The sequence below is a fragment of the Pseudophryne corroboree genome, chromosome 11 (genome assembly GCF_028390025.1).
Source record: "Pseudophryne corroboree isolate aPseCor3 chromosome 11, aPseCor3.hap2, whole genome shotgun sequence".
Lineage (NCBI taxonomy): Eukaryota > Metazoa > Chordata > Amphibia > Anura > Myobatrachidae > Pseudophryne > Pseudophryne corroboree.
This window is the reverse complement of record NC_086454.1, coordinates 109588544-109613249: the sequence shown is the minus strand read 5'-3', so window position 1 is coordinate 109613249 and position 24706 is coordinate 109588544. Positions and strand designations below refer to the sequence as shown.

The 24706-nt window shown below is 45.8% G+C and overlaps 2 protein-coding genes across 6 annotated transcripts in view; one reads left to right on the top strand and one right to left on the bottom strand.

Moving 5' to 3' along the window:
• LOC134969034 (general transcription factor II-I repeat domain-containing protein 2-like) overlaps positions 1-24706 on the top strand; it is a 473133-nt gene that overhangs the window by 118065 nt on the left and 330362 nt on the right. For 2 of the 5 annotated variants that reach the window (XM_063944744.1, XM_063944743.1), the window contains exon 2: positions 4136-4293. The exons of the other annotated variants lie outside the window; for them this stretch is intronic. The gene's annotated coding sequence lies outside the window, so the exon portion shown is untranslated. The remainder of the gene's footprint in view (positions 1-4135; positions 4294-24706) is intronic. 5 annotated transcript variants of the gene reach the window in all.
• The window catches only part of LOC134969035 (interferon-induced transmembrane protein 3-like), a 39458-nt gene continuing 18153 nt past the window's right edge, over positions 3402-24706 (bottom strand). Inside the window, exons 2-3 of the mRNA XM_063944747.1 lie at positions 14295-14615; positions 3402-3947 (exon numbers count right to left, since the gene is read on the bottom strand). Of these exons, the coding sequence (XP_063800817.1) occupies positions 3798-3947; positions 14295-14615 (471 nt within the window). The 3' untranslated portion in view covers positions 3402-3797. The remainder of the gene's footprint in view (positions 3948-14294; positions 14616-24706) is intronic.

The window sequence follows — 24706 nt, the reverse complement described above, 5'->3', positions numbered from 1 at the left end:
CCAATGTCTCGGCGTACAGGTTGCAGAACTGAGGTATAAGGTAGTATTTTCCTACAATGCCACGCCCCTTTCAGCGAAGCCACCCCCATTTGAATGCAGCCACACAGCTTTTTTGGCATGCGCAAATTCTTCACTTTTCTAGTGCCAATTATGAAGGGGGGCGCCAGAGAATTTTTGGACTTGGGGGAGAAAGATTTCTAGTTACGCCACTGAGTGGCACTATTGTGTGTGGGCATAAAATGGTGTCAGGGCCATAACTGTATGTATCATAATATGTAATTGGCGTTACAGTGTGTGGCATAATGCATAATGGGTGTTACGGTGTGTAGCATAATGTGTAATAGATATTATGGTGCAGAGCCGGCCTTAGGCATAGGCAAACTAGGCAAATGCCTAGGGCATTTGGTATGCTTAGGGGCACCAGCAGCTTCTGCTGATTAAAATGATATGCGGCATGCCTATATTCTGTGTGTGACTGCGGCTGTATCTGCATACGAAATGCTACGTTGCAGTGCATTCCTGGAAATCACTGTAATGTAGCATTTTGTATGCAGATACAGCCGCAGTCGCACACAGCATATAAGCATGCTGCATATCATTTTAATCAGCAGAAGCTGCTTGTGCATCCTAGCCACATACTGTATTAATGCAAATAAGATGCATTTTCATAAACAAAAGGCGCCCAACGTTAGCAGAGCTGCCAGCTGACTCATGCCTGGCATCTCCTGCAGAACTAGCGGCGGTGCTAGGGGGCAACAGCCAAAATCTTGCCTAGGGCATCATATTGGTTAGGGCCGGCTCTGTTATGGTGTGTGGCATTATGTGTAATAGACATTACAGTGTGTGGCATATTGCGTAGTGGGCATTACGATGTGTAGTCTAATGTGTAATAGACATTACGGTGTGTGGCATATTGTGTAATAGACATTATGGTGTGTGGCATATTGCGGAATGTGCATTATGGTGTGTGGTATATTGTGTAATAGGCATTCCTGTGTTTGCATAGTCACCGCCCTTGGGGGAGTGTATTTTCACTTTGCAAGTGTGCGAACGCATGTGTAGCAGAGCTGTACAAACAGATTTTGTGCAGTCTCTGAGTAGCACTTAGTTACACTTCTGCCTGTCCGGACCGGAATTGACGTCAGGAACCCTCCCTGCAAACCATTGGACACACCTTCATTTTTCCAACCACTCCCAGAAAACGGTCAGTTGCCACCCACAAACGCCTTCTTCCTGTCAATCGCCTTACGAATGCTCGTACAAATGGATCCTTCGCACAGACCCATAGCTGAACGGCGATACGCTTTGTACCCGTGCGACGCGCCTGCGCATTGTGGTGCATATGCATGCACAGTTTAGACCTGATCGCCCGCTGTACGAAAACGCAGCCTAGCGATCAGGTCTGAATTAGACCCATTATGTGCACATACGGTACAGTAAATCACTATGGGGTCTTCATGAAGCAGTGAAAAGTGTGGAGAAGTGAACCAGTGGAAAAGTTGACCATGGCAACCAATTAGCATTGAAGTAACATTTATAATTTGCATACTATAAAATTATACAGAGCAGCTGATTGGTTGCATGTCCATGTTCTCCACTGGCTCACTTCTCCACACTTTTCACTGCTTCATGAAAAGACCCCATTATAACTGACGGCTCGCGAGATAAGTTTAGGAATATGGTATATAGTAGGTTTGGGGTTCATTTCCCTTGCTTGGGTGGCAACACCTGGTGTAGCTGAATGCAGCCTCATGACCGTGCATTCATGCCCCCTGGTGTAACATCTTAGAGTTGTCTGCAGTACCTTCCACGGTATCTCCTCTGTTCCTGCCACTGTCCGTGACTTCTGCTGAATAGGAGCCGCCACCTGCCACCTCTGTGGTGAAAGCCGGGGCTCTCCAACTCTGACTGTGGCAGTGCCGACAGCTTACATTCCCTGGCTGTGGACACCCAACTCCTGCCTTCTGTGGAGGGAGAAAGGGGGTGTAGTCCAGTGTGAAACTTTGGGGGTGTGACTGCCCCCATTGCACAACACTCTGGCAGTCTCTAGCCTCTCCCTGGTCACCCAGTTGCTCGGTGACATAAATCAAGGGGGTGACACCATAATATCAGAGCAGCTCTGCTATTTTGGTGTCACCCCTCCAGACGGTGTCACCTAGTGCAGCCGGTAACCCCCCTAGTGATGTAAGTAGCTACAGTAGTTTACATGAAATAGGTACACGCATCGGAAACCATCTGTGTTTCCAAACCAATGTTTAGGACTAAAGTAAACAATATTTTTTGAACATTGTTTCCTTTAGCTGTCCCATCCCTATGGGGAACACCAATCGGCATTACAGAGCTATGGAGGAGTTTTCACCAGCATCATCACTGTCTTCAGATTTACATTGGACACTATTTAAATGTGGATGAATATTAGGAACAGTAGAACTGGGGTAGATCAGCACAAAACTGTTCCGTTTCACTTGCACAATGGCGACGACAGTGAAATATGCCTTTTCATTTGGATCCAATTTTCTATTTGCAGTTTCCTGCTATGCTGTATCCATTGCAAATAAACACCATTGGCTGTGCTTCAGTCATTACGCAAACTGAATATCAGCAAGTACAGTTCACTTAAAGGATAGAGGATATGGTTAAAGAGAATGCTAGTCTGATAACTGTTGGATCTGGTTTTGCATTGAAGTGCAGTAACTAGATGTTGTTGAGGGTTCAGTATTACTGTATTTGGATGTCATTCATAATGTCAATACTCATTATCCAGATATGATAAAGTCGACAGGTACAAAGTGTCACCAGACAAAATAAGAACATCGACAATGTCAACATGAAAAATGTTGACACTGACAAAATGTCAACATTCAAAGGGTGAGATTCAAATTATATATCACGCCCAATTTCCTTTCTAAAATGATCTCCGTTATCACGCATATTGTGCTCATAGTAATCAGGTTTAGCTGTGTAAAGGGTTGGGTGCCTCGCTACTCATGGGGTAGCGAGCTGAAATAATGATACAATGTCCCTGAGGGCAGAAACAGAACAGGTGTGGAAAGGGGTGAAAAGAATTGAATCCCGCCCAAAATATCAACAGGTACACAATACTGACACACAATTTTCAGCCTGACCTTTACTCCTAAAATTTATATTGTTGACATTTGACTCTGTCAACAATTCATGTGTCAATAATTTGAAGGTGTAGACATTTTGAAGGTGTCGGCATTTTGGGTGTTGACATTTTAACCAAAGACAGTTGAGACATTATGGTGCTGACCTTTCGACTACCGACATTGTGATTGTCTATGGAAATATTACTCACCTGTAAAGTTTTGCAGTTTTTGAGATTTGTGACACACCATTAAGTAACAGTGCCCCTAGTGGCTAAGGTACTGTATGATAGAAAATGGCAGAATACAGAGTGTTTTATTTTATTCCATACAAAGAGTTCAATAAAACATTGTAGCAAAAGTGATGTTTTTAGAACACATGGTCCATAAAGAATACAAATACAGAAGTACTCATCATAGACTCCTCAGTAAATCATATTTAAACAGGAACAATACAGATTGCTATTAATTATGAACCTAAAAGTTAATTATCTACAGAATAGACTAAATCTAGATTATATAAAAGAAATGTACATTTATTCAGTTATGCTAAAATTCACGTAAAGTCAATTTATAATGTTACTTTAACATGATCATTAATGGTAATAAAAGAGAGTAAGATTTTAGTACAATTTACAATTTATATGATTGGAAGTGGAATAGGGTGGAGAAGTATATATGAGAATCAGAGACCTAAAGTGGAATTACTCCCGTCCCTAAGAGGACAATCCACAGAACAAAGAAAACAATGCTGCATGTAGTGGCAGCGATGTTTAGGGAACGTGACAGCGAGCCATATCTGGATGCCTCATTTCGGTTTCCCAAAAACTTCTGATCCCGAGACTGTAGAAAAAGGATGAGAAGAAATAAAAGATTATTACATCAAGTATATGTATTATATACTTATATATGTACAATACATAAAGAGCATTTCTCTGAAAGTCACCATATTCTCATTGCCTATATCACTCACAATGCCGATTTTGAGTTGAGCAATGACAAAGTAATGAAACCAGTGTCTTTTTCAATAGATAAAAAGAACATTTTAGAGCTGCACGAAAATTACACTTTGGAGGGCCAGATTTGATGAGACTACCTCTAGTAGAGTTTCGGAGGGGGAAGCCATATCAGAAGCTCAGCTTAGCATGGTGCTGAAGTCATGGCACCCCCAGACATTCTGGGACAGTTGGTAAGTACACTGAAGGGTATGACTACACAAACCAAAAGGAAGCGCTCATAGATGTGCTTTCTGATGCATACTGATACACATCTCCATAACATCAACGGTGTTACCGGGATTTTGGTTGAGACTGTGAGACAAATGATGGAGCCCATAGAAAATCATCTGCATGGAGCACCTCCTGATGCTCTGATGAGGAAAGTGGCGGGCAGGGCGATTGTTCCTTTCAGTGTTCACAGGAACCAACAAGCCATAAGGGTAGTACTTATTTAGAGAACCATGAAATCCCTTATTTCAACATTTTGTAACATTTTTAATTTAGTAAATGAACTAATATATAGTTGCACATTATTAAGTATAAACCGTGCTACACTGAGGAAGCAGCATTGCTGTAAAAGTGCTGTTTATATAGTGCACACGTGTTTTGCATAATTTTGCAGAGAATATATGGTCATTCATATCAGCATGTACACATATACATACACACTAGAGTTCATATTTGTGTCAAGATCTAATTAGCTAACAAGTATGTTATTGGGTTTCTGGGAGAGAACCCATGCTAATATAAGAATAAGGAGATTTATGGTAGACTTACCATTGTTAAATCTCTTTCTGCGAAGTACATTGGGTTCCACAGGGCAACATCGGGTGTAGAGTGGATCTTGATCCAGAAAGGCACCAACAGGCTAAAGCTTTAGGCTGTCCCAGGATGCATTGTGGGACTTCCTCTATAACCCTGCCTCCAGGCACTGTGAGCTCAGATTTGTTAACCAGTCCAATGTAGGAGCAGGCAAAAGAGAAGGCAGATGTTAGTCACATAGAACCACATTCACGACAGAAGGGCCCAGTGGCTATTGCCATACAAACCCATAGAAGCTAGGTACGTCAGGGTGGGCTCCCTGTGGAACCCAATGTACTTCGCAGAAAGAGATTTAACAATGGTAAGTCTACCATAAAGCTCCTTACTGCAGATGGGTACATTGGTTTCCACAGGGAAACATTGGGTGATGTCCTAAAGCAGTTCCTCAAGGGAGGGGACGCGCCTTAGCGGGTATGAGAACCCAGCATCCAAAGGAAGCATCCTGGGAGGCGGTAGTATCAAAGGCATAGAACCTAATGAACGTGTTCACTGAGGACCACGTAGCCACCTTGCACAATTGTTCAGCGGACGCGCCACGGCGGGCCGTTCGAGAAGGTCCAACAGAATGGGCAACTGGGAGTCCAGCCTGTGCTTAAGCTTGTGCATTCACCATTCTAATCCATCTGGCCAGGGATTGCTTATTCGCACGCCAGCCATGTTTGTGAAAAACAAACTGTACAAAAAGGGAATCTGACCTCCAGATAGAGATAGTCCTCTCCACATATACACGGAGAGCCCGTATCACATCCAAAGACCGCTCTTTGGAGGACATATCAGAAGAGATGAAGGTTGGAACCACAATCTCTTGGTTTAGGTGAAAAGATGACACCACCTTAGGTAAATAACCAGGGCGAGTTCTAAGAACTGCCCGGTCACAGTGAAATATCAGGAAGGGTGGATGACAGGACAAAGCGCCTAGGTCTGACACCCTCCTAGCAGAGGCAACAGCCAGTAGGAACAGGACCTTGACTGTGAGCCATTTAAGGTCCACTAACTCAAGAGGTTCAAAATGGAGACTATTGCAGGGCATTCAGGACAACAGACAGATCCCATGGAGCCACAGGAGGGTCATAGGGAGGCTGAATCCGTAAAACACCCTGAGTCATACTTGCCTACCTGACCCTCTCCATGAGGGAGAAAATGCTCTGTTCCTGGACTTTCCTGGTAATGTATGATTGCCATCACCTGTGGTGAAACATCTTTCTTATCAATGAACTAGCTCACCACAGGTGATGGCAATCACACATTACCAGGAAAGTCCAGGAACAGAGCATTTTCTCCCTCATGGAGAGGGTCAGGTAGGCAAGTATGCCCTGAGTGAAAGTATGAACGTCAGGAATAGACGCAATTTTTCTCTGAAATCATACCGACAAGGCAGATATATGAACCTTGAGGGAGGCCAGACAAAATCAGAAGTCCAAGCCTTGTTGCAGAAAAGCCAGAAGTCTGGAAGTTTCGAATTTGTATGCAACATAATTTTTAGCAGCACACCAGGTGAAGTAAGAATTCCAGACCCTGTAACATATCCGTGCAATGCCAGTTTTCAGGCCTTTACCATAGCTTGGATAACTGCCTCAGAGAATCCTTTGGCCCTCAAGAGTGATGCTTCAAGAGCCACGCCGTCAAAGCCAGTCTGGCCAGGTCCGGGTAGACACAAGGGCCCTGAAGAGGAGGTCTGAGCATTGAGGAAGTAGAAGCGGACGCTCTATCGATAGACCCTGCAGGTCTGAGAACCAATGCCATCTGGGCCACGAGGGGGCAACTAGAAGTAGTATTCCTCCTTCTTGTTTCAACTTCCGTAGTACCCTGGGCAGGAGTGACACTGGAGGGAACACATAGGGCAGTCAAAAGTTCCATGGAATTGCCAGTGCGTCCACGAACGCTGCTTGAGGATCCCTGGTTCTTGATCCTAAGACCGGAACTTTGTGATTGTGTCGAGACGCCATCAGGTCTACATCTGGTAGGCCCTATTTGTCCACTAGGAGTTGAAAGACTTCCTGATGAAGACTCCACTCTCTGGCATGCGCGTCCTGATGACTGAGGAAATCCGCTTCCCAGTTGAGGACTCCCAGAATGAACACTGCCGATATTGCTGGCAGATGGCGTTCCGCCCAACAAAGGATTTTTGTCACTTCCATCATTGCCATGCGGCTTCGAGTGCCTCCTTGATGGTTTATGTATGCCACCATGGTGGCGTTGTCTGACCGTACTTGAACAGGCCTGTTCTTTAACAGAGGCAGGGCGAGAGACAAAGCATTGAACACTGCCCGCAATTTCAGAATGTTTATCAGGAGTGATTCCTCCTGGTCCACCAACCCAGGAAAGAGTGTTGCTCCAACACTGAGCCCCAGCCCCTCAGACTGGCATCCATAGTCAGTAAGACCCTGTTGGGGTTCCAGAACTGACGGACCCTGTTGAACTGCTGGTCCTGTAGCCACCAGGTCAGCAATAGACGAACCTCCGGAGTCAAGGAGATCATGTGAGACCTGATCCGATGAGGTAGGCCATCCCACTTGGAAAGGATTAACCTCTGCAGGGGGCGGGAATGAAATTGAGCGTACTCTACCATGTCGAGTGCCGACACCATCAGGCCTAATACTTGCATCGCCGAGTGTATCGACACTCCTGGGCGAGAGAGGAAGTATCTTATCCTGTCCTGAAGCTTCGGGACCTTCTCAGGAGACAGAAACAGCCGTTGACTATGTGTGTCCAGCAGCATCCCCAGGTGCACCATGCTCCAAGCAGGGACCAGCGAGGACTTCTTCCAGTTGATGAGCCATCTGTGGGCTTGTAGGAAGTTTACCATCAGTTGCAGATGGCTGAGGAGGACATCGTGGGAGTTTGCCAGGATCAGCAAGTCGTCCAGATACTGCAGGATCCTTACTCCCTGGCAACGGAGATGAGCCGCCATCACGGCCATAACCTTGGAGAAGATCCGAAGGGCTGTGGCCAGTCCAAACAGCAGAGCCTGGAACTGATAGTGAAGGTTGCCAATAGCAAACCGCAGATATTGCTGGTGCGATATGGCAATAGGTATATGCAGGTAAGCATCTTTTATATCCAGGGATACCATATAATCTCCGGGTTCCATGGCCAGTACAATTGTACGCAGTGTTTTCATACGGAACTTGGATACTCTCACAAACTTGATTTGAGGTTGTGTATATGCCTGAAAGACCCAATGGGTTTTCGGTACTAGAAACAGGGTCGAGTAGTATCCTCTGCCTCTCTGGGATACAGGTACCAGCACCACCACTCCTGTATCCAGGAGGGAACTCACAACCATTTGTAGAGCTTGCGCCTGTAATGGATCCGAAGGGATAACCTTTGTGCAAAACTGGCGAGGAGGATGCCTCTTGAAAGAGACTGCGTGCCCATGAGAGACAACTTCTCGCATCCATGCGTCTAAAGTGGTCTTTAACCAGACCTGGGTGAATCACAGAAGTCAGCCTCCCCCCCCCCCCCGGATCTCCCAGGGGGAGGCTTGTCCCGTCATGCAGCAGGCTGGTCATGTTTAGAAGCAGGCTGACGGGATGCCCAGGATTGTTTAGCCTTGGGCTTTGTGGTTTTGGAAGCACGAGATTGTCTCGGGTATGCCTGATCTTTTGCTTTCCCTTAAGGCCAAAAGGAGTGAAAAGTGGTACCTTTTGCCTCCTGTGCAGAAGGAGTAGTGTTAGGGAGAAAAGCAGTCTTAGCAGCTGCTAAGTCAGCCACAATTTTATTGAGGTCTTCCCCAAACAGGATGTCTACCTTAAAAGGGAGTACCTCCAAGGTCTTTTTGGAGTCCAGGTCCACCTTCCATGACCTCAACCACAGAATACGACAAGACAGGATGGATGTAATCTATAGCTTGGCCGCCAACACACCTGCCTCAGAGGACGCCTCCTGAATGTAATAGGCGGCGGCGGTCATGTGAGACAGGTACTGTCTGGAAATGTCAGATATATCCTCTAATGCCTGTACCCATGCTTCAATTCATTTTTGCAGTCCAAGAGGCTGCTATAGTGGGTGTATGTATAGCACCTGTAAGGGAGTAAATAGACTTCAGGCATCCCTCCACACGCCTATCTGTCGGTTCCTTCAGTGAGGTGACAGTGGTGACAGGCAGAGTAGACGACACCACTAGATGGGTGACATGGGAATCCACCGGGGGTGAATTTTCACACTTGTTACACAACTCTGTAGGGAGAGGATAGCAAGCTACAATCCTTTTAGACAGGGAGAATTTCATTCCTGGAAAAGACCAGGGTACTTGTCGTATATCCACCAGATGGTCAGATGTAATAACGTTTTAGTAACCTTCTGACGTTTAAACCGTGGTGGAATCCTCAACATTATCTGATATTTGCAGTATCTGCTTAATAGCAATCACTAGGTCAGGGACATCAACCTGAGTAGTGGATTCCTCATCAGAAGCAGCTGTGTCAGTGTCTGACGGGACAGTATACTCCCCATCCTCACCAGAAGAATCTTCTGAGAGATTAATGGATTGTGAGGAGGAAGTAGCCCGCTTAGATGACCCTGTGACGCGAGAGTGACTTGGGCAGTTTTATGTTTATCCAAGGAGTGACTCCATTGCTGCAACTGGGTAGACAAATTATCCGCCCATGGCGGATTTACCATAGGGACAATATGTGGCTTTAATTGAACAGGAGGTCCCATAGGGGGCTTAAGGCATGTCACAAGTGTATTGAGCATAATTGACAATGCCGCCCAAGGTGGCTCCTGATTGGTTACAGGAGCCGCGGACTGACTTGGAGATGTATGGCACATAGTACACAGACCGTCATACAAAACTTCCCCCTCAGGCATATCCTTGGCGCATGTGTTAGACATTATTAGTGAATGCAACCGCAGAGCGTATTAGTACAATACAGCCAGACAGAATACAACACCTTTGAATAAATTCCCTAGTATGTGACTGCGTACACAGTACACAAACACCAGCGAATAAGTCCGGTATTATGCGACTGAGCCCGCAGTACACAACACCAGTGAACAAATCCGGAATTAGGTGATTGAGTACACAGTAGAGTACACTTTAATCTGTTAATACTGTGAAGCACTGTATATGGACCCTGATGCACCTAGTCCCTTAGGGTACAGAATACAGTGATATATATATAGCTGGGATACACTGAAAGTGAAATCCACACAGCAGATACAGGCACACACAGTCACAGTGACAATGCAGATAATTATTTTAGTAATACAAGAAAACTGCACTGGGCTAGAATACAGTATGTATATTATATATAACAATGCACGGTCTGAGACCGGATGTATATATCAGAATACAATATCTTCTGGCACAGGTACACTTAACTAACGCTGTCTTAATATCGACATGTAGAATACTTAAGTGCTTGTAAAACTACGGCACTGATGTACAGGTGGGTTTACAAAGGAGACCTTGCCCTGCAGTCCTGGAGACCAGTCCTACTTTAGAAAATGGCACCCAGTGTCTCAGTCAGGGAGTGAGGGAGAGTGTGAGGCTGCTCCAGGGCAGGAACACCTGCAGTAGATGGCACTCTGGGCCGGGGGAGAGGTTACAGGTCCAGCGCCGGTTCCCCTATGCTGGACTCCACCACCTGGTACTATGGGGTCTTATTAAAATGGATATTAGTATATCCGACTCCTATGCCCTGGTGGATATAGTGGGGTCCCTGCTCGGTTACAGTGTCCACGCCAGCGTCGCAGTCCATCTCCCTAGACTGCGTCAGGAACACGATTTAGTTGCGGGTCCCGCCTGGGGGACCCTCTTACCTTCTCCCCGTAGCAGCCACACGAACCAGGACAGCGTCTGCGACCATGTTCCTAGAGCTGGAGCGTCTCCACCACAAGTTCCCGGGAACAGGCCGCGGGAGTATGCAACGCCGCTTGGGAGGTGATTGAGCTGCACCATAACATATAGCGCCGACAGCCCATTTTGAAGAAATTTTCTGTCAGAAAAAGTTTTCAGGGCTGCCCAGTGCAGCCCTCCTGTTAGTGACTGCTTCTACAGGCACCAACTCAAAACTGAGCTCACAGTGCCTGGTGGCAGGGTTATAGAGGAGGTCCCACAATGCATCCTGGGACAGCCTAAAGTTTTAGCCTGATCAAGATCCATTCTACACCCGATGTTGCCTTGTGGAAACCAATGTACCCTGCTGCAGAAATCATAGATAGATACTGTAGATAGATAGATAGATAGATAGATAGATAGATAGATAGATAGATAGATAGATAGATAGATAGACAGACAGACAGACATGATTTGATGTGGATGGATCTCGTTCATTGTGGTAGGACCATGTGGTGCTGGGTTTGAGGATAGCAAGAAGTTAGGAGGCTTAATATAGTTCCTTGGCATCAGAGACTGATGTGCTAGCTACTATGGAGAAGTAGTAAATAGAGTACATAAACTAACACCAGGTAGTTGACTAATGACCCAAGACAGGGGCATGGAGTCTTATCCTGTCGGTGGTATGACCAGGGATCCCAGCAAGGGAATTTGGGCTTAGCTGTCTGGATCACCTAGGTTAGCATTAGAAAGGAATAATTTAAGAGTCACAGATAGTAGTGAATATTGGACTTGCACCGATAGTAAAGAATATCGGACCTGCACCAATGGTAGAGGATATTAGAATTGCACTGTTGATAGAGAATATCAGACTTGTATCGATGGTAGAGGATTTCGGACTTACAACGATGGTTGAGAATAATGGAAGATACTTAGAGAGAAACTATACTGAATCAGGCTCCCTAGGAACCAGATAGGATTGCTGGAGAGCACAGAGACAATGCTAAAATCTTATTTTGTGTTTTATCCACATACTTTACTTGGGGTTGCGAGGTTCATTCTGACCATGGGGAGTTGCGCACAGGGTTTTCCTGGCTGATTGAATACCTCTGGTTCAGCAATTAGCTGCGGGGTAATTGATCCCCCCATACAGTAGCGGATCTTGCTATGGGCATGCAGGATTTGTGCCTGGTCACACAGCTATAAAATACCCTAGTCAATAAGGGGTTAACGCTGGGTGATGTTTGAAAGAGAAACCTGCACATTGTTTGCAAAAAGACTAACTGGGAAAATATCATTGGTTTCCTTGTTATGAGACGCTATTTGATTTACAGACTCATTGAAGCAGTAAGAAATAAGCATGATTAAACCAGGAAGTTAATGGGTAAACACAGCAAAAGAATATACTGTTCAGTGAGGCCATTGTTTAACATATTAAAAGGAACTAAGATATTAATCAGAGCTAAATCCTAAACACACAGATAGAGATTAGGAAGATTTTTAAACCTTTTCTTTAGAATACTGCATTTGCCTCTTTCTGTATTTGGGTAAAAAATGTCATACGTTTCACACAAAGAACGTTTTCTCAGTCCTAGCCAAAACATAACACAGAGCCAAAGGAGTTGACCAACCCAGGATAAATTCCATATAATGCGCCATTACAAACACAGAGCGGCATGGCATACTGCTGGTGAAGTAGTCACCATCCTGGTGAAGCATTTGCCTGACTCCACACATGTGCAATACAGCCTGTTCCACTGCAACAGTTTGTGATAGGAGATTTTGCTCAAAGTATACCAGGCTATAGAATTCTGATAGCATCAAACCATACTTACCTACTTTTCCTGTCTGTGCTCTGTGAGATAATGTGAGGGGAATATCCTCCATTGAGGCATTATGTCACAGGAGTGAGGTCATGATGAAGTGACTCACAACCATACCCAGTGGGTAGAAAGCAAGAGAAGTGGGTAGAATGCGGGAAAAGTGGGTAGAATGCGGGAGGGAGATACTCATGTAGGGCTTGGTGTAATGTGTGTAGCCATGCCCCATTATGTACTTCCATGAAGGGGTGACACACCGCTGATGAGGGTATCACCACATCATCCAGAGGTTGTGGCAGCAACTCTTTGGCAAGTCCCGAACTGCAATATGCTTATAAGCAGGACTTGGTACTTCACACCTGGCCCCTCTCTGTGCACCTGATTGCAGGACATGCTGTTGCCTACAGATGTAATAAAGAGGACCAATATATACCATGCATCGTCCCACACATGACTGTGCTTAACCTGCAACTTTATACTAATTCCTTTGCACCAAAAACACTAATCCTAAGTGCCTAGTACACTATGGGGGAATTCAATTCAAGGTGAAGACATCCATCTGGCTGAATTAGCATGGCAATAGCTGCCATTTATGGCCGCACGATCTAACCCAAAAGTGTTTGCAGCCCCATAGGGTAGCAAGCACTTTGAGTGAGTTTGGGACTTGGCTTGTGGGCGTAGAGTGCAAGATGTGGTGCCATTGCCGAGTTTAACGTTGTAACAATGGCAAGTCGCACCATTCATCTGGAATTGAATTCCCCACTATAAGCGACTGGTTATATGGCTAAAAAGCAAATAAGGCTTTAAGATGCAGGAAAACGTATGAAGGTCCAGGAATCGCTACCCGTGTTGGAGCATCTAATACCCCTTTTTCACTGCCGCTAAAATCCAGGTTATTGCCGTGATAACCCAAGTCACAGCTCAGTGGAAAAGGGTCCCCAAAAAAAACTTGGGTCCAGTGACCCACCAATCCTTTCTGGTTAGCTACCAGGGCTGGTCCCAGGAAGGACCTGGGTAACACTCAGTGTAAACAGGTAACCCAAGTCCCGTTTATAGCATGGGGAGGGCCGGATTTCCCGACACTTGGATATGATGTCATCTCCAAGCACCAGTAGAAGAGAGACTGCACCCGTGTGCAGTGTGAATGGTGCCGACCCAGGTTATTCCTGCAGTAAAAATGGGATCTGTCCCAGGTCTGACTTGGGCTTGGAACCAGGATTGGAACCATGTTCCAAATCCCAGGTCAGACCCAGGATTTTGTTGGAAAAGTGGTATTAATCACTCCTTGCGTCTCACTCCATATAGAGCATCTTTATGCCATCTGTATCCTAATACAATAAAAGAAAGATTGCTTAATTAAAATGTCACATGGTGTTTTTTCTAGTACTTTTTAGGGCTGTGAGTGTCCTGTTCTTTTTGACAGATTAAAAAAGATAAAACAAGAATACACTTTCAGTTTCTGGGAAAACTCCCCTTGAAAAGAAACGTCCAAGTGAGTAAAACATGCACCATATCTACAGTAAATGGCAAAGCTAAGAGGCAGATTGCCCTAAATTATATTACTTTTATTGTAGTCACACTCCAGTCTAAACTAGCACATTGCTAACTGTCCTTTGCTCTCAGTAGAGTTCTACTGAGCAGTTACAGTCATCAACTTGAGAAAAACACATTTTATAAAGCACTCATTAAAAATTTGACTTTGAAAATGTGAATTATCTGTTTTCTTCTGTATTAAAGCCATTTATTGTGGATTTAGAGGAATTCTTACCTTTACAGAGAAAGCAAGTGCCCACAGTCCCAGACAGCAGAAATTCAGGTATATAGTGTTAACAATGGACCAGACTAGATGGTCTTTTTCTGGAGAATCTGTAGATGGTAGAGTCACCACAGTAACTTCTGTGTTCTGTTGACCAGGAACATGAATCCCCTTATAGTCTTCAGTCAAAGTCTCAAAGCCTTGACTAGCATAAGGAGGGAATGCTCTATCTGGAAATATGTTCTGATGCCAGGATTGTCCTCTGTCTCCCATGGTTATGCTAAGAATATTAGGAGTGATGTTATTAGGTTGTTCCTTGTAGATGTGATCAGTCTGAAACGGAAAGTAATCTGCCTCAGAAGGAGGGAATGACACGTCACAATATTTCCCTATTATGAAATGTAGACAAACATTTAACTTCAGTCAATGCTGGAAAAAGTTAACCAATGAGATTAGTAATTATGCATATATTATGCAATGAAAGATATCAGGGGTGAATTAAAACAGGTAAGTACTGTGCAAACCTATGTATTGTATCTATATGTCCACATTGTTATGATCTGGAGGAGCTACATGGACTGAGTGACGCAGAAGTCTGGGTATGAGATGGATATGGTGGATTGGCTTCTCACGTGAAAAAACTGTAATGATGGAGTGTGGGAGTGGTGGCTTCTCGAGGACTACTCTGTTATGAGGGCTACCAGGTGGCATACGCAGCGCCGGCCTTAACCAATTTGATGCCCTAGGCAAGATTTTGGCTGGTGCCCCCTAGCACCACTGCTAGTTCCGCCTCTGACCCTGCACCCTTTTCCCCTCACCCTTAGCAGTCCTTACTTTGGTGTTCCAAATACCTATATTTTAAATAGAAACAGTGCGCACGTTAAGCGCACAGCCCAAAAAGGTGCGTGTTTTTGCTGACAAGGGGCATAGCCACACAATAGTACCCCCAATTCAAATTATGCCACACAGTAGTGCAACTTTAATCACATTATATCATACTATAGTGTCCCTTATTCATGTTACATCTCACAGTAGTACCACTTTACCTTATATACGTTACTCCTCACAGTAGTGCCCCTTATTCACATTACACCACACCATATTGCTCTTTATTCACATTAGACCACACAGTAGTACCCTTTCTATACGTTACGCCACACAGTAAAGCACCTTATACACATAATGCCACACATTAGTAATGCATTTATACACATAATACCACGTAGTAATGCCCCTTACACATATGACACACATTATTAATGCCCTTATACACATAATTTCCCTTACACATATGCCACAGTTATTAGTGCCCTTATACACATAATGACACACATAGTGCCCCTTACACGGGAGGCATTTGATATCCCAGCTGTCGTGATCCCGGCACTCTCCATACCAGCGTCGGGATCCCGACAGTCGGCATACCGACAATTGTTCTCCCTCTTGGGGTGTCCACGACACACCTGGAGGGAGAATAAATAGGACACACCACAATGCTCGCAGCATGGCAATCACAGCAAGCCTACAAGAGGCTCTTTTGCGCTCACCACGCTTCCTGCATGCCGGCGGTCAGGATCCCGACACCAGTATGATGTGCATCAGGATTCCAAGCGCCGACATAATGTAGTAGACCCCCTTACACATATGTCACACATTATTAATGCCCTTATTCATATAATGACACACATAGTGCCCCTTACATTTGACACACATTATTAATGCATTTATACACATGACACGCATAATGCTCCTTACACATTTGTCGAACACTATTGCATAACCAATCCACTCACACACTGCATTCACATGGCCGCTAACAGTGTGACTTCTGCCTCTGCTTGGATACAGATGTGTCCTCAAAAAATCTTGCCTCAATGCGCCATGCAGCAGGAAATGCCTAGGGTGATTCAGTTGGTAGCTCTGCTAATTCCAGGTGCCTATATTTGATAAAAATGCATCTTATTAGCATTGCTATGTGGTTAGGATTAGTGATGAGCAGGTTCGGTTCCTCGGAAACCGAACCCCCCCCAAACTTCACCCATTTTACACGGGTCCGAGGCATACTCAGATTCTCCCGTATAGGTCGGATAACCCGAGCGCGCCCGAACGTCATCATCCCGCTGTCGGATTCTCGCGAGATTCGGATTCTATATAAGCAGCCGCGCGTTGCCGCCATTTTCACTCGTGCATTGGAAATGTTAGGGAGAGAACGTGGCTGGCGTCCTCTCCGTTTATTAATCTTGATGCAAAAATATTTGTGCTTATTCCTTAATTGTGGGGACTGGGGAGCAGCTGTATTATATAGGAGGAGTACAGTGCAGAGTTTTGCTGACAGTGACCACCAGTATACGTTGTCTGCCTGAAAAACACTCCATATCTGTGCTCAGTGTGCTGCATATATCTGTGCTAACACTGCTTAATTGTGGGGACTGGGGAGCAGCTGTATTATATAGGAGGAGTACAGTGCAGAGTTTTGCTGACAGTGACCACCAGTATACGTTGTCTGCCTGAAAAACACTCCATATCTGTGCTCAGTGTGCTGCATATATCTGTGCTCACACTGCTTTATTGTGGGCACTGGGGACCACCAGTATATTATATAGGAGGAGTACAGTGCAGAGTTTTGCTGACAGTGACCACCAGTATACGTTGTCTGCCTGAAAAACACTCCATATCTGTGCTCAGTGTGCTGCATATATCTGTGCTCACACTGCTTTATTGTGGGCACTGGGGACCACCAGTATATTATATAGGAGGAGTACAGTGCAGAGTTTTGCTGACCAGTGACCACCAGTATACGTTGTCTGCCTGAAAAACACTCCATATCTGTGCTCAGTGTGCTGCATATATCTGTGCTCACACTGCTTTATTGTGGGCACTGGGGACCACCAGTATATTATATAGGAGGAGTACAGTGCCGAGTTTTGCTGACCAGTGACCACCAGTATACGTAGTCTGCCTGAAAAACACTCCATATCTGTGCTCAGTGTGCTGCATATATCTGTGATAACACTGCTTTATTGTGGGCACTGGGGACCACCAGTATATTATATAGGAGGAGTACAGTGCAGAGTTTTGCTGACAGTGACCACCAGTATATATAGCAGTACGGTACGGAAGGCCACTACTCTACCTACCTCTGTGTTGTCAAGTATACTATCCATCCATACCTGTGGTGCATTTCAGTTGTGCGCAGTATATATAGTAGTAGGCCATTGCTATTGATACTGGCATATAATTCCACACATTAAAAAATGGAGAACAAAAATGTGGAGGTTAAAATAGGGAAAGATCAAGATCCACTTCCACCTCGTGCTGAAGCTGCTGCCACTAGTCATGGCCGAGATGATGAAATGCCATCAACGTCATCTGCCAAGGCCGATGCCCAATGTCATAGTAGAGAGCATGTAAAATCAAAAAAACAAAAGTTCAGTAAAATGACCCGAAAATCAAAATTGAAAGCGTCTGATGAGAAGCGTAATTTTGCCAATATGCCATTTACGACACGGAGTGGCAAGGAACGGCTGAGGCCCTGGCCTATGTTCATGGCTAGTGGTTCAGATTCACATGAGGATGGAAGCACTCATCCTCTCACTAGAAAAATGAAAAGACTTAAGCTGGCAAAAGCACAGCAAAGAACTGTGCGTTCTTCTAAATCACAAATCCCCAAGGAGAGTCCAATTGTGTCAGTTGCGATGCCTGACCTTCCCAACACTGGACGGGAAGAGCTTGCGCCTTCCACCATTTGCACGCCCCCTGCAAGTGCTGGAAGGAGCACCCGCAGTCCAGTTCCTGATAGTCAAATTGAAGATGTCACCGTTGAAGTACACCAGGATGAGGATATGGGTGTTGCTGGCGCTGGGGAGGAAATTGACAAGGAGAATTCTGATGGTGAGGTGGTTTGTTTAAGTCAGGCACCCGGGGAGACACCAGTTGTCCATGGGACGAATATGGCCATTGACATGCCTGGTCAAAAAAAAAAAATCACCTCTTCGGTGTGGAATTATTTCAACACAAATGCGGACAACAGGTGTCAAGCCGTGTGTTGCCTTCGTCAAGCTGTAATAAGTAGGGGTAAGGACGTTAACCACCTCGGAACATCCTCCCTTATACGTCACCTGCAGCGCATTCATCATAAGTCGGTGACAAGTTCAAAAACTTTGGATGACAGCGGAAGCAGTTCACTGACCACTAAATCCCTTCCTCTTGTAACCAAGTTCCTGCAGACCACACCACCAACTCCCTCAGTGTCAATTTCCACCTTACACAGGAAAGCCAATAGTCCTGCAGGCCATGTCACTGGCAAGTCTGACGAGTCCTCTCCTGCCTGGGATTCCTCCGATGCATCCTTGAGTGTAACGCCTCCTACTGCTGGCACTGCTGTTGTTGCTGCTGGGAGTCGATTGGCATCCCAGAGGGGAAGTCGGAAGACCACTTGTACTACTTCCAGTAAGCAATTGACTGTCCAACAGTCCTTTGTGAGGAAGATGAAATATGACAGCAGTCATCCTGCTGCAAAGCGGATAACTCAGGTCTTGTCAGCCTGGGTGGTGAGAAACGTGGTTCCGGTATCCACCATTAATTCAGAGGCAACTAGAGACTTGATTGAGGTACTGTGTCCCCCGTACCAAATACCATCTAGGTTCCATTTCTCTAGGCAGGCGATACCGAAAATGTACACACACGTCAGAAAAAGAGTCACCAGTGTCCTAAAAAATGCAGTTGTACCCAATGTCCACTTAACCACGGACATGTGGACAAGTGGAGCAGGGCAGACTCAGAACTATATGACTGTGACAGCCCACTGGGTAGATGTATTGCCTCCCGCAACAAGAACAGCAGCGGTGGCACCAGTAGCAGCATCTCGCAAACGCCAACTCATTCCTAGGCAGGCTACGCTTTGTATCACCGCTTTCCATAAGAGGCACACAGCTGACAACCTCTTACGGAAACTGAGGAACATCATCGCAGAATGGCTTACCCCAATTGGACTCTCCTGGGGATTTGTGACATCGGACAACGCCACCAATATTGTGCGTGCATTACATCTGGGCAAATTCCAGCACGTCCCATGTTTTGCACATACATTGAATTTGGTGGTGCAGAATTATTTAAAAAACGACAGGGGCGTGCAAGAGATGCTGTCGGTGGCCGAAGAATTGCGGGCCACTTTCGGCATTCAGCCACCACGTGCCGAAGACTGGAGCACCACCAAACAGTCCTGAACCTGCCCTGCCATCATCTGAAGCAAGAGGTGGTAACGAGGTGGAATTCAACCCTCTATATGCTTCAGAGGATGGAGGAGCAGCAAAAGGCCATTCAAGCCTATACATCTGCCCACGATATAGGCAAAGGAGGGGGAATGCACCTGACTCAAGCGCAGTGGAGAATGATTTCAACGTTGTGCAAGGTTCTGAAACCCTTTGAACTTGACACACGTGAAGTCAGTTCAGACACTGCCAGCCTGAGTCAGGTCATTCCCCTCATCAGGCTTTTGCAGAAGAAGCTGGAGACATTGAAGGAGGAGCTAAAACAGAGCGATTCCGCTAGGCATGTGGGACTTGTGGATGGAGCCCTTAATTTGCTTAACCAGGATTCACGGGTGGTCAATCTGTTGAAATCAGAGCACTACGTTTTGGCCAGCGTGCTCGATCCTAGATTTAAAACCTACGTTGTATCTCTCTTTCCGGCAGACACAAGTCTGCAGAGGTTCAAAGACCTGCTGGTGAGAAAATTGTTAAGTCAAGCGGAACGTGACCCGTCAACAGCTCCTCCTTCACATTCTCCCGCAACTGGGGGTGCGAGGAAAAGGCTAAGAATTCCGAGCCCACCCGCTGGCGGTGATGCAGGGCAGTCTGGAGCGAGTGCTGACATCTGGTCCGGACTGAAGGACCTGCCAACGATTACTGACATGTCGTCTACTGTCACTGCATATGATTCTGTCACCATTGAAAGAATGGTGGAGGATTATATGAGCGACCGCATCCAAGTAGGCACGTCAGACAGTCCGTACGTATACTGGCAGGAAAAAGAGGCGATTTGGAGGCCCTTGCACAAACTGGCTGTATTTTACCTAAGTTGCCCACCCTCCAGTGTGTACTCCAAAAGAGTGTTTAGTGCAGCCGCTCACCTTGTCAGCAATCGGCGTACGAGGTTACTTCCAGAAAATGTAGAGAAGATGATGTTCATCAAAATGAATTATAATCAATTCCTCCGTGGAGACATTCACCAGCAATTGCCTCCAGAAAGTACACAGGGACCTGAGATGGTGGATTCCAGTGGGGACGAATTAATAATCTGTGAGGAGGGGGATGTACACAGTGAAAGGGGTGAGGAATCGGAGGATGAGGAGGAGGTGGACATCTTGCCTCTTTAGAGCCAGTTTGTGCAAGGAGAGATTGATTGCTTCTTTTTTGGTGGGGGCCCAAACCAACCAGTCATTTCAGTCACTGTCATGTGGCAGACCCTGTCGCTGAAATGATGGGTTCGTTAAAGTGTGCATGTCCTGTTTATACAACATAAGGGTGGGTGGGAGGGCCCAAGGACAATTCCATCTTGCACCTCTTTTTTCTTTCATTTTTCTTTGCATCATGTGCTGTTTGGGGACAATTTTTTTGAAGTGCCATCCTGCCTGACACTGCAGTGCCACTCCTAGATGGGCCAGGTATTTGTGTCGGCCACTTGTGTTGCTTAGCTTAGCCATCCAGCGACCTTGGTGCACCTCTTTTTTTCTTTGCATAATGTGCTGTTTGGGGACAATTTTTTTGAAGTGCCATCCTGCCTGACACTGCAGTGCCACTCCTAGATGGGCCAGGTGTTTGTGTCGGCCACTTGTGTCGCTTAGCTTAGTCACACAGCGACCTTGGTGCGCCTCTTTTTTTCTTTGCATCATGTGCTGTTTGGGGACAATTTTTTTGAAGTGCCATCCTGCCTGACACTGCAGTGCCACTCCTAGATGGGCCAGGTGTTTGTGTCGGCCACTTGTGTCGCTTAGCTTAGCTTAGCCATCCAGCGACCTTGGTGCAAATTTTAGGACTAAAAATAATATTGTGAGGTGTTCAGAATAGACTGAAATTGAGTGGAAATTATGGTTATTGAGGTTAATAATACTATGGGATCAAAATGAACCCCAAATTCTATGATTTAAGCTGCTTTTGAGGGTTTTTTGTAAAAAAAACACCTGAATCCAAAACACACCCGAATCCGACAAAAACGCGTCCGAATCCAAAACATGGCCGCGGACCCGAATCCAAAACCAAAACACAAAACCCGAAAAATTTCCGGTGCACATCACTAGTTAGGATTAGGGAGGCCAATCCCTGGGCATTTTTTCAATCCCGGGATTCGAGATTGAAAAATGCTCAATCCCATGATTCCCGGGATTGCAGTAGGGATCAGTGTAGGGAGCAGGGAGAGTATATGTGGAGGCCAGCGAAGGGTGGAAGGCAGCGAGGGAGGGAGGGGGTAGGGAGCAAGGGAGGGTGGGTGCAGGGAACATGTAAGGAGCAGGAAGGGAGGGTGGGTGTAGGGAGCATGTAAGGAGCAGGAAGGGAGGGTGGGTGTAGGGAGCAGCGGAACAGTGGGTGTGTAGGGAGCATGCAAGGAGCGGGAAGGGAAGGTGGGTGTAGCGTGCAGGGAGGATGTCTGGAGCAGTGGCTGTTTGGACACATCAAAGAGACTGTTTATAGCTTTGTGCTTCTCTCAGATGTCTAATTGCTGTGCGCAGTACATGAGTACACTGCTAACTGTAGTATATAAGCACCTGCTACTCCGTGTTTTTCTATCCCCCCCCCCCCCAACAATAATGAGTCACTCACTTTGCCTGGCACAGATTAAACTGGAATGAGGGAGAAAGCAAATCATTAACTGTGCAGTTTTATACAAAGGTCCTCTGACTGCGAGTACAAAGAAGAGTTTAGTAGTAGCATAAAGCCTAATGCCAGACAAGCAAAGTGACATCAGCTAATCATAGTACACAACGGTAGTGGTACCACTTACTAGTTGGGCGGGCCACGGGCAGCAGCCATGGACACACACACACACTGACCGCGCTGGCCGCATTTCAAATGTAGCGCTGGCCGCTTCCCTGATTGGCTGCCGGTCTGCCAGCTCTGATTGGCTGGTGGCCGGCGCTACATTTCAAATGCTGCCAGCGCGGTCAGTGTGTGTGTGGACTGTGGAACTACCTCGCTGACAGCCGGGCAGCGCTGTGCTATAGTGTTCAGTGCTGTCCGGTAAAAACTGCGCATGCGCACTCTAATCCCGTGAATCCCGGCATTTTTGGGCCCAAATCCCGGGATCCCGCCGATCCCGATCCCGGGATTGGCCTCCCTAGTTAGGTTGCACAAGCAGCTTCTGCTGATTAAAATGATATGCAGCATGACTATAAACTTTGTGCAACTGTGGCTGTATTTGCATACAAAGTGCTACACACAGAATATAGGCATGCCGCATATCATTTTAATCAGCAGAAACTGATTGTGCCCCTCGGCATATGCCTAGGGCCGGCTCTGCTCATACGATTACTCTTGCCAAGCAGTCCTTTAGCCTCCTGCAATGCTTCACCTTTAGCAGCCGTCTTTCCAGGGTGAATTAGGTCCACCCCATACTCACATGCCCTCAGGACTTACGGATAGACAAGGCAACTATTGGAGGCTGGGCAAGAGTAAGGTATAGTGTAGAGAGATGCTCTCATTCTGGATGCACCTAGATAAACTGCCCAATTCACAAACTGATATAAGTAGCAGTATGTATGTGAGTGCAACAATGCACAGGATGGTATTAGCAACTAAACACAAATTGTATATGAATGCAACAATGCACAGGGTGGTAATAGCAACTAAGTATAAACTGTATATGTATGCAACAATGCACAAGATGGTATTACCAACTAAACACAAACTTTATGTGAATGCAGCAATGCATAGGGTGGAATAATCAACTAAGCAGAAGCAATGAATAACTTAGCTGTGAGTCCCTTAAGGAATTTGGCAGAGCAAAGCAAGGTACAGATAAAAAGATAACTTAGCTGCAGGAGTCCCCAGGAATCCAGGCAAGGTGAGGCTGGAACTGGAGCTTGTCTGAATGGACTTCCAGACTAGGGGGTAAATTTACTAAGGTGGGAGATTTTTAGAACTGGTGATGTTGCCTTAAAATCTCCCACTTTAGCAAATTTGCCCCTAGGTCTCAAATACACAGTCAGGAGCTCAGGTGACACAGGTAATGTACTCAGGATTCTGGCAGGGCAGGGTTTAAAAAATTCAGGCAGGACAGGGTATCACAAGTAATGTAACAGCATTAACTGCACAGGTTCTAGATACCACCACCACCACAGGAGAGGGACTGGGAAGGTTCAAACAGGAATTAGAGCCTATAACTGGCCCCTGGTAAAGGGCAGGCTGGGTAATAAAGGGGGCAAGTCCTAATCAGGATGGCTGGAAAAGGACAAGCATCCTGAAACACAGATTAACTGCAGCTGGAAAACCAGACACAAGGTAATAGCCTAATTATCTGCCAGGTGAGACTGCACAGGCCATACATACAGGAGTCAGGCTGCAGTTACACAGACCCGCCAAAGGCAGCCCACAACAGTACCCCAAACAAGTACATGAGAAAACCTGGAATGCTAACAGAAACACAACACACTTACAACATAAGAACATTAAGAGAATGCAAGCAGCATTCGCAGCTTGTAACACACATGAATTAATGGGCATATACAAACCTGGAGATGAAGATCCCATCTATGGAAATCTATGGTGTAGAGAGGCAAAGTCATGTATGTTTAAGTAATAGTACAGTACCTATGGTATTGATTAAAACCACTTTTACAAAGTGTTACAGTTTTATTTTTTTTGTGCTACGTTATAATAGTGTGACAGCTTCCCAGGATGTATCTAGGGAGGACCACAGCAGATAGGTTTCTTTCTATATTGCTAAATGTTGAATTTTGCCAAGCTCCACAATGCAATCCAAGTCTGTATGGGACCAAATCAATGATGAGGAGATCGCCATGGTGAATTTGAGTTACTAGTAGCAGCTCTAGGAACTAATACAGCCAAGCTATCTATAGAGATTGTTAAGACAAAACTGTTGCAGTTCCAAGAACATGTTCCAGTTGAATAAAGTGCTTAGAATACTGCCTAGCCCAGAAAATTCATGTACAAGCAGTGGAGGATTTACCACAAGGCAACCAAATAAGCTGCTTAGGGCCCTTTTGGTCTCAGGGGGGCCACAGACAAGGTATTTCCAGCAGACCACAAGCTTCACCAAAGTCGTCAGAGATTTGGACTGGCTGAATACTCCCGGAAGGCTGTCAGTGATTAGACAGCTGCCTGCACCTGCCTGTATCTCCAGTCCTGCAGTACTGTGTGTGTAGCCCGTCATGACACACGTGTGTATGTTGTCAGATACTTAGAGAGCTG